The 10,991-nt window shown below is 42.4% G+C and overlaps 1 protein-coding gene across 1 annotated transcript in view; it reads left to right on the forward strand.

Moving 5' to 3' along the window:
- The window catches only part of ZNF280C (zinc finger protein 280C), a 46,844-nt gene extending 44,941 nt beyond the window's left edge, over window positions 1–1,903 (forward strand). The window contains exons 15-16 of the mRNA XM_052662608.1: window positions 1,334–1,452; window positions 1,863–1,903. Of these exons, the coding sequence (XP_052518568.1) occupies window positions 1,334–1,452; window positions 1,863–1,903 (160 nt within the window). The remainder of the gene's footprint in view (window positions 1–1,333; window positions 1,453–1,862) is intronic.
- The last annotated feature ends 9,088 nt before the right edge of the window (window positions 1,904–10,991 follow it).

Raw genomic sequence — 10,991 nt, forward strand, 5'->3', positions numbered from 1 at the left:
AGCCCACGTGAGGCACATAGACTGATTAAGACTGTTGCAGTAGTTAAGACTGATTTAATAAGATAATCTGGGTTGAAGTGGTGAAGTGGTACCATGCCACATTAAAGAATATGGGCTCTAGAATCAAAAGGTTCAGTTTCAGACCTGGTCCTGACCTTGGTAAGTTACTAAACCTGAACCTGTCCTCTATTTAAAAAAGTTAAAATTACAGCACCTACTTCTTTGGATTGTTACACAATATAGGTGAGATGATATATCTAAAATCCTCAGCCTACACAGAGTAAGTGCTCAATAAATTGCTAATATTGAATATTATGAAATTTTTCAAATAGTGACTGTCTTAAGGCAAAAAGAGTCAGAAATAGCTACAGTTTTGAGCATTTATGTCAGGGGCATGGCATCGTTAAGGAGACCAGTCAGGAGGAATGACTTTTCCCAGGTAAGGAGGAAAGTACACAACTTTAGTTTCATGGAGATCATTTCTGATGTGACAACTCAGTGTAAATATACAACAGGCTGTTGAGAGTAGAGCTGCAAGGGAGAAATTAGACTAAGCTTTTTGAATTTATTCTTATACAGGTTAAGTACTTACTGTTAAAGTATTTAAAACAAACTGCAAAAGTATATTTATGCTTTGTTAATAAGCTGATAATAATTGCATGATTTATTTATGTTCACATAATTTATTTTTAAGACCTCATTTCTTTTCTGATTTTATTATCATTTAAATAGGACATTAGATTGTAGGCTTCGCAGAGTATCCTTTTTTGTTCACTCTTGTATTTGTAACACAAATCCATACTAGTAGTACAGAGTATGTAAAGAAGGTTCTCAGCAAACGTATATTGAATGGATGAATCTTGCTTTGCTGATGGGCAAAGGCAGAGAAAGATTGTGCCTCGCACAAGTTATACAAGTTGTTAGTGGAGTCCAGACTGGGTTTTAGTTCTCTCTTCACTCATAACCACAAGAGAGGGAACTGGAGAAGGAAATGGCAACCCACTCCAGTACTCTTGCCTGGGAAATCCCATGGACAGAGCAGCTTGGTGGGCTACAGTCCATAGGGTTGCAAAGAGTTGGACACAACTGAGCAACTAAACAACAGCGAGGAGAGGGAACAGCATATAGAGCACTAAATGTTCTCATAATTTAGACATGGCTATGCCATTCTCTAGAGACATGCCATTTCATGGATATCAGGCTTATATAACAAAATTTGGAAATGGTCACAACACACACAAAAAAAAGTTATGTGGAAAAATAATAATTGAATTTGTGTATGGTTTTTTTTTTTAAGACCACCTTTTCTTTCTGTCTTATTTTTTTTCCGTAGGGGCATTACTCTAGTGTGCCTTAAATGTGATTTCCTGGTTGATTCTTCGGCTCTGGATCTTATGGCTAAGCACTTAAGTCAACGTAAAACTCACACTTGCCAAGTTATAATAGAGAATGGTACGTATATATAATTGTGTTACTTTAGATTTCTGATATTTATTCTAGGTGGTTTTGATCAATCACAGTATAGGCCCTTACGTATTAAAATAATAGTTTCATTCCTCATACATTCTTTAAAAACATTTTATTTTATACTGAAATATAGTTGATTTACAATGTTATATTAGTCTTGGTGTACAACACACTGATTTAGTTATATGTAGGGAGAGATTCTTTTCATTACAGTTTATTGCAAGATATTAAATACAGTTCCCAGTGCTATACAGTTGGAACCATGTTCTTTATCTATTTTGTATATGGTAGTTTATATTTGCTAATCCCAAACTCCTAATTTATCCTTTCCCTTCCTTTCCCCTTCTCATTCCTCATATATTCTATTTTAAATGTAAAATTCTTTCTAATTTCAGTTCCTGAAAGTACCTCAGCTTTTGAACCCACTTCTGCGTAAGTTTAATATTCATTCAGTGCATTTTTCTATGATGGATTTTAGCACTATTGCATTTATTGAATGTATCACTAATAGAAATGAAAAATATTAAAGTTTTTGTTTTTGTTTTTGTTTTTAAAGCCTCTTGTTGAAATAGATTCCTGCTCTATGGAGCTCGTGCAACCTGGTGCAAGACAAATTGGAATTTCCTAAGTTCAAAGTTCTGAAGTGTTTTCTTACACAAAGGCAGTTTCCTAAGTTCAAAGTTCTGAAGTGTTTTCTCATACAAAAGCGATTAAACAGCCAAGTTTATGACACTAGTTCTCGTTATTCAGTTCTTTTCAGCTGTCGGATGGCACTAGAATCTTACTCCACCTTATCTTTATGTCAGGTTAACATACCTTAACATAAGCTTTTTTCCTGTTGGCTCTCTTCAGAAATAACTTTTGTTGCTATGGTCTTTTCTTGCTTTGCTTAAAATAATTCGTGTTTTTCTCCGCTATACTTGCTTTCAGAATACTGCATTCCAAATGATGTGACTGTTCATCTTTCTTGTCTGTTTTGTCTGGTTTCTTAGTTTCTTAGGAAATTACATTTTTAGGTCAGATAGTTATCTTTTTCTTCATTCCTTGTCTGTCATTGTTCTATTTTTCATATTTTTCAGATGCAGAAGCAACACAGAAATTTCAAATAAAGTCCAGGGTATTCCTGGTCCGTGTCCCCCTTCGATGGACACGTCTGATGCCTGTCCTCTCTTTCCAAGGAATGTGAATTATTTGACTGTGAGACCTCCTCTAGATTTTGGCCTTAAGAAATCAAATCTTAGGGAGAGTCCCTTCCTTCATGACTGGCCTCCTATAAGACTGATGCTAATTTGGCCAGAGATGACCTCAAGGCCCACCAAATAGAGCACAACTTTCTACTGGGGGCTTTGGTTCTTGATCTTAAGCTCATGGGTCGATTCTAACCAAGAAAAGCCCATCAGATCAATGCTTCAACATCCAAGTTGAAGTTGGATCATTCTGGCTGCTGCCCTTTTATCTTCCTCAGTGTGCATGCAGTCCAGGGAATATAAAAACTGGTTATATAGGGAACCAAGGTTACTTTTACTTTCATGTTCTTGAAGTTTCTGAAGTTAACAGTTCCAAAATCAGTTAGTTCTACTGTTGTTTAAAGTTTTTTCCAGTATTAGATGCATTCAGCAATACTACTATTCAATTTTTTTATTTTTTTACTCTAATTTAATTTTGTTATCTTTGTTTTATGTTGTCTTTGCCAAATTTATTAATGTCTGTTTTGTTATATCCTCTTTTCTTTCTTCTCTTTAAAACTTGTTTTGTGTTCATTTTCTTTTGTTAATAACTCAAAAAAAATCCTTTGAATTCCCTACAAATTTTATGTAGCTACCTATTGGCAGCTTCTTAATTTGGTAATTATTCAGACCACTAGACATTATTACATCCACTGTCTATCTTGGATCTATCGTTACCTTAGTGATTGTGGGTTCAAAGGCATGAAGAATTGGCAAAGAACACTTCCTACAGACCTTAAAACGAGTTTTAATGTTGCATTTCTGTACATCTAATGCGTACTATCTTAGCCATTAGTGTAATTCCTTTGGATAAAGATAATATATTCAGAAAATATTGGGACCAAAAAATGCACTTGTTTCTTGCCCATATATATATATAGATGTATATTTTTTAATTTGGTGTTTGTTTATTTTGGTTACATTGAATATAGATTTGCTGAACAGTTTTGATGTTATTACTTATTTTTTTAATAAAATTTGTATTGTTAAAGTGCCTCTGAAATTATTTTCTAATAAAGCACTTTGAATAAAACCTGTAGATTTCCATACATCTAGGACCATTTCTTTGCTTCTTACATGGAAGCCTGATTACTTGGCCTACAGACTGAGCACTTTATTGAATCTATCTTGTAGTTTTTCTTTCAGCACAGTTAAAAGCTCACTATGTATACTTTAGGAATTCCCAGATAGCTCAGTGATAAAGAAGCCACCTGCCAATGCAGGATGTGCAGTTTCGATTCCTGGGTCAGGAAGACCCCCTGGAAAAGGAAATGGCAACCCACTCCAGTATTCTTGCCAGGAGAATCCCATGGACAGAAGAGCGTGGTGGGGTATAGGCAACAGTCCATGGGGTTGCAAAGAGCCACACACAAGCACCCACACACATCCATCATCCATCCATGTATACTTCCGTAATTTTTAGAACTTTGAAGACTGGCAGGAGACCCTTAATAATTTTAATAACCATGAAGGTGGACAGGCTGAGAAGTTGTTTGACTCAATCATGAGTGAGTTTTATTTTTCCCTCTAAACATTGGAACTTCTTGAACTGTACTTTGAAACTTTATTTGAGCTGCTATAACAGAATACCATAGACTGGGTGTCTTGTAAACAATAGAAATTTATTTCTCATTATTCTGGAGGTTGGAAGTCAGTGAACAAGGTGCTGGCAGATTCAGTCTGTTGAGGACCCCTTCCTGGTTCATAGACACTTGTCTTGCCATGTCCTCACGTGGTGGAAAGGACAAGAGTTCTCTAGGGCCTCAATTACAAGGGCATTAATCTGATTGATGTGGGCTCTATCCTCTAGACCTAATTACCTAATGAGGCCCCACCTCCAATACCATCACAACTGGGGATTAGGTTTCAACATATGAACTTGTCTGGGAAAGTGAAAGTGAAGTCGCTCAGTCTGACTGACCCGTGGACTGTAGCCCACCAAGCGTCTCTGTCCATGGGATTCTCTAGGCAAGAATACTGGAGTGGGTTGCCATTTCCTTCTCCAGGCGATCTTCTCTACCCAGGGATCGAACCCAGGTCTCCCACATTGCAGGCAGACGCTTTAACCTCGGCTCCACCAGAGAAGCCCTTAAATACAAGAATACGGTCTCTCAGAAAATCTCCTATAGAGACACAGAACTTCAGATCTAAGTACTAACATCAAAGATCTCAAGGGAGGAAAGGAAGCCAGGTTGAAAGAAGAAGGGGAGGAGGCAGGAGAGGGGGGCAAAAGGGGTGGCCTTACAGATGTCTCCTGCCACCTACAGATACCCAGGCGTTATGTGACTTTTCCCTGGGCCTCCAGAGAAGGGAGGACTGGAACTCGGCCCTACCAGAAATCAGACCAGACCAGAACCAGAATTCGAGTTCTCTGCCAGGAGGTGATCAGTCTTCAATCCTTAGCTCAGGCTGAGGGCCCTTCGACCAGATTCCTGCATCCAGGACCGGGGGACTAGAAAAACAGGGAAGGATAGGAAGGGTTAAGGAGAGGAAAGAGAGAAGGAAGGGGAGAGAGGTCAGTAAAGTCTCTTGTTCCTTACCGGTCGGGGCACTCTGACCAGTTGTCCATGTCAGGAGGACACCAGGGACAAAAGGGTCCCAGTTGCGGCCGCTGGGTCTGGTCCATTGGCAGGCAAGCTGGCCCCTGAGTACCCCGAGTGATCAGGATGTCAGTCTTCGTGAAGAGGAGTCCCCGCCAGAGTCGCCATTTGTTGCAGGAAGAGGGACCCCTTGCAGGGCCCGAAACTGGGCTCTTGTGTAACACTTGGAAATGAATTGTCCGAGGAGACACGTGTACTGACAAAGCAAGAGATTTTATTGGGAAAGGACACCCAGGTGGAGAGCAGTAGGGTAAGGAAACCCACTCAACCTATAGCAGAAACATTTTGAAAGCCAATTTCAATGATCATTTGTTACGTAGTCTACTTGTAACTCATAGCCAAAAGACTGACTATTTTTAATTTTTCAGACTGATGTCTGCTGTAAATGACTTTCCAAAATTTCCAAAAGTTGATTTGGTGATATACTAGTCTTTAGTTCCGTATCTGTATCTTAAGATATGTTTTCATTTACTATCTCTCTCCCCATTTTTTTTTTTTACTTTTCAAAAATCATGGTAAAATTATATAACAAAATTTATCAGTTTATTTTCAAGTGCATAATTTATGTGTTAATTATGCCAAGTTTTAAACTTTTGCCCAGGAATAATGTGGTTTTAATGTAGGTTCTCTAAATTTTTTCTGCCTTTGTCATAGTTCACAAATATGAAAACCACATTCTTGCTATAGCAATTATTTTATTCAGGGGTGCATCTTTGTTTTTCCATAGGATTCTATTTCCACAACATGTTCATTTTCTTAAAGTATAATGCCCTTAAAATTCTGTGTCCTATAGCATTTTTTTTACTTCATTTAAACAAAACATCTCAGTACTAAGCTTGCTTATTATAGTCAGTTGGGTTTTAATTGATGGTAATGAGTTTTAGCTTGACTGTCTGATCCCTTTACTTTCAGGCTATTCTCAATAATTCTTTCACCTGAGTCAGAAATAGCCATCTCACACATGAGTGTTTCTTGGTTACAGCTGAATAAAAGGTGTAATTGACTCAGTTTCAATTTATCACTATTATTAGAAAAATGAACTCAACTACAAAGACTGAATTTCTTATTCTGTTTCCTCAAAACTTTGCCAAAACACCTCTTTGGGCCTCATTTATTGGTTTAGCATATGTTTACTGAGCACTTACTTTGTGCCTGACACTATTCTAGGTGCTGGTAAAATAGACTGAAATCTCTGCCCCTGTGGAGTTTATTTTTCAGTGTTGGAAGACAATAGAAAATAAGTATATTGTATGTTGGAGAAGGCAGTGGCACCCCACTCCAGTACTCTTGCCTGGGAAACCCCATGGACAGAGGAGCCTGGAAGGCTGAAGTCCATGGGGTCACTGAGGGTCAGACACGACTGAGCAACTTCACTTTCACTTTTCACTTTCATCCATTGAGGAAGGAAATGGCAACCCACTCCAGTACTCTTGTCTGGAAAACCCCAGGGACAGGGGAGCCTGGTGGGCTGCCGTCTATGGGGTCGCACAGAGTCAGACACGACTGAAGTGACTTAGCAGCATATTGTATGTTAGATAATGACCAGTACTCTTGAGAAAAGAACAGGAGGATAGTATGGATTAGTAGTTGGTCCTGCTGCTAAGTCGCTTCAGTCATGTCTGACTGTGATGCCATAGACTGCAGCCCACCAGGCTCCCCCATCTCTGGGATTCTCCAGGCAAGAATACTGGAATGGGTTGCCATTTCCTTCTCCAATGCATGAATGTGAAAAGTGAAAGTGAAGTCACTCAGTTGTTTCCAACTCTTAGCAACCCCATGGACTGCAGCCCACCAAGCTCTTCCATCCATGGGATTTTCCAGGCGAGAGTACTGGAGTGGGGTGCCATTGCCTTCTCTGGGATTAGTAGTTGGGAGGTTGCAATTTTAAATTGGTGGCCCAGATAGGGCTTCATGACAGGGTGACAACTGAGTTAAAGAAGTGGAGGTGAGGAAGTGAGCCACTTGGGTATCTCTCAGAAGAGCATTCCAGAGAGAGGACAGCAAAGGGGAAATTGGAATCCTCACTCATTGCTGATGTAACGCAAAATGATTTGGGCAGTTTGGTGGTTTCTCAAAAAGCTAAACAGAATTACCGTATAACCTAGTAATTCCACTCCTAGGTGTATATCCAAAAGACTCAAAAGCAGTGACTCAGTCGTACATGCACGTTCATAGCACTATGAGAAATAGATGGGGAAACAGTGGAAACTGTCAGACTATTTTTTTGGGCTCCAAAATCACTGCAGATGGTGATTGCAGCCATGAAATTAAGATGCTTACTCCTTGGAAGAAAAGTTATGAGCAACGTAGATAGCATATTCAAAAGGAGAGACATTACTTTGCCGACTAAGGTCCGTCTGGTCAAGGCTATGGTTTTTCCATTGGTCATGCATGGATGTGAGAGTTCGACTGTGAAGAAGGCAGAGCGCCGAAGAATTGATGCTTTTGAACTGTGGTGTTGGAGAAGACCCTTGAGAGTCCCTTGGACTGCAAGGAGATCCAACCAGTCCATTCTGAAGATCAGCCCTGGGATTTCTTTGGAAGGAATGATGCTAAAGCTGAAAGTCCAGTACTTTGGCCACCTCATGTGAAGAGTTGACTCATTGGAAAAGACTCTGATGCTGGGAGGGATTGGGGGCAGGAGGAGAAGGGGATGACAGAGGATGAGATGGCTGGATGGCATCACTGACTTGATGGACATGAGTCTGAGTGAAGTCTGGGAGTTGGTGATGGACAGGGAGGCCTGGCATGCTGTGATTCATGGGGTCGCAAAGAGTCGGACACGACTGAGCGACTGAATCGAACCGAAAGGGAAACCGGCAAAATGTCATCAGATGAAAGGATAAATTCTAATATATTCATGGTGGTGGTTTAGTTGCTAAGTTCCCTCCAACTCTTCAACCCCATGGACTGTAGCCTACCAGGCTCCTCTGTCCATGAGATTCTCCAGGCAAGAATACTAGAGTGGGTTGCCATTTCCTTCTCCAGAGGATCTTCCTGACCCAGGAATCGAACTCCTGTCTCCTGCATTGGAGGCAGATTCTTTACTGACTGAGCTACGAGGGAAGATTAGTTCGAGATAAAAAAAGTGATGGATATGTTTATTACCTTGATTGTGATGATGGTTTCACTGAGTATGTGCATATGTCCAAACTCATCAAATTGTATAAAGTCAATATGTTCAGTTTTTATGTATCATTATTACACCTCAAATTTTTCTTTTAGGTAGTAGCCTTTCTAGTTCCAGGTGTCCGAGTGCCCACACTGGGACCAGGATTCACTCCTTCTGCATGGGCTTCCACACCAGGACATGGTCAGCACCCATCAGACATTAAAGAATATGCCTGCAATGCGTGGGACCTGGGTTTGATCCCTGGGTTGGAAAGATTCCCTGAAGGGAGGCATGGCAACCCGTTCCAGTATTCTTGCCTGGAGAATCCCATGGACAGAGGAGCCCGGCGGGGTACAATACACAGGGTTGCAAAGAGTTAGACACGACTGAACGACTAAGCACAGCACAGCAAGCACTTTCCAGCCTTCACTAATTTTACCAGCAGAGGGCACACAGCAGACATGCAATCTCTATTGAATTACCAGTCTTGCTTCCAGAGTGGTCCTCATAGCATTGAGCTGTTAATGCTCCGAATTAGTTCTTCACTTTTCTCTCAGGGTTAAGAGGCTCTTGTCTTCTATTTCAGACGAACAGCCCAAGGACATTCGCTATGTCTGGAACAGTTTCATTTATGCTAGGAAAGGATCACCAGGCTGGATTCTGTGGTTACCTAGATCACTAATTTTGAAGGCATGGCTCAGGAAAGGTAGTTGTAGACTTTAGGGGATGCCTGCGGGGGTGGAGGGGGCGAGAGACACAGAGACCTGGAGGTACATCAGAATCAACTGTGCATATTTTTTAAAAATTCCTGGGCGTGGCCCGCAGATCTAATACATCAGAATGTCTAAGCTGGTGCCCCAGGAATCCATACTGTAACATGTTGCCAAGGGATTTCATGCAGTCAGCTCTGAACCAGCACTGGGGATTTACTAATCCAGGGCAATCTCTGGTGTTCCCATCTCAGTCCTGCTACTGCGGCAACAGCCCGTAGGGCCATGAGCAGTCATGGAGTCAGAAGTAGGTGTAAAGCACTGGGGCCTGGACCAGCCCTTCCTAAGGGAGCAAGGCCCCTCCCACTGAGGGGATGTGGAGGGTAGCCTCTAAGGTTAAGGTAGCAACTCTGTCCCCTCTGAGGGATTTTTTAATATTTATTTATTTGCACCGAGTCAGTTACTGCACACGAGATCTTTAATCTTTGTTGCAGCATGCAGGATCTGTTAGTCACGGAATTCAAACCCCTAGTTGTGGCTGCTGCTGCTGCTGCTGCTAAGTCGTTTCAGTCGTGTACGATTCTGTGCGACCCCGTAGACGGCAGCCCACCAGGCTTCCCCATCCCTGGGATTCTCCAGGCAAGAATACTGGAGTGGGTTGCCATTTCAAATCCCCTGACCAGGGATTGAACCTGGGACCCCTGCATTGGGAGCGTGGAGTCTTAGCCACTGGACCAGCAGGACTGTCTCCTGTACTCTCAGATGTGATCAGAGAATAGCCACTGCATTTGCCACTCAGTGACAGGAGAAGCTGAACCTTGCTTCCCAGGGAGCTCTCAGCTTGTCTCCAAGCCCTCCGTCCCCACTCTGCATATAGGTAGGGTGGGCTGCAGGCAGCTACACTTGGGGACCCGGTCTTCTCCCCAGCATGGCTCCAGATGGCGGTGCTTAGAGCAGCTTCTATTTCTCTGACTGAAGGGTCTTCCTGACAGTTCTCAGTCACATTGAGCTCAGCCAGAGCCCGTCGTCAGGCTGAGTCGGGAGCTGAGCACATGCTCAGATATTGGTGGGGAGTGGTCCTAGGGGTCCCAGTGACAAGATTCTACAGACCCAAAGGCTGAGCTGCAGAGTCCAGGCCAGCTGTGTGGTTCCCAGTTACTGTCCAAGCCAAGGGCATCTTAGAGACTCCTTTGGCCCGGAGCTGATGCTTCTGTCTGGCACTAGGATTTCCTGGAGCATCTGGTCAGGGCTGTCTCACTCAGGGAGGGAAGTCCCTCTCTGCCCTCCTGGATACTGAATGGCCTCCTGTTCAGGCCTCTCTGGGTTGAGGGACTGACCAGAGGGAAGCTGCCATCCCCACAAGGGGAGAAATCCTGGAGCTTGGAAGGGACTTGAAAGATGGTGTAACATCATAGAAAGAGGCTAGACATGAAGTAAGACAATACTACCTCAGACAGGTCAGCACCCATATTCTTATCTGTAAAATGGAAGGTATTATCCCTATCTCATAGGGTTGAAGGAACATTAAATGAGCTACTGAAAGAATATAAAGTGTTTCAGCACAGCGCCTGGTATCCAGTCGGTATTGAAATGTTGGCAGTGACTTTTCCAGGTCCTGTCTCTGTAGCACAGGTGAAGACTCAAGGGTACAGGTCTGGAAAATGAAGGGGAACTGCAGAGGGGAGATGCTGGCTGTCATGGATTGTTTCAGACCCTCACTGGGGCTGAACGAGAAGCCTGCATCCCTTGAAGCCCCCTGTTCCTTATCACCCTCACAGCAACAAGGGTGTCACCATTCTCTGGATTCCTGTGTCCCCTTTCCTCTGGGTGCACCCTGGTAACACCCATTCACACGTCCTCTTGCTCAATCTGTGGG

The sequence above is a fragment of the Budorcas taxicolor genome, chromosome X (genome assembly GCF_023091745.1).
Source record: "Budorcas taxicolor isolate Tak-1 chromosome X, Takin1.1, whole genome shotgun sequence".
In the NCBI taxonomy this organism is placed as follows: Eukaryota; Metazoa; Chordata; class Mammalia; order Artiodactyla; family Bovidae; genus Budorcas; species Budorcas taxicolor.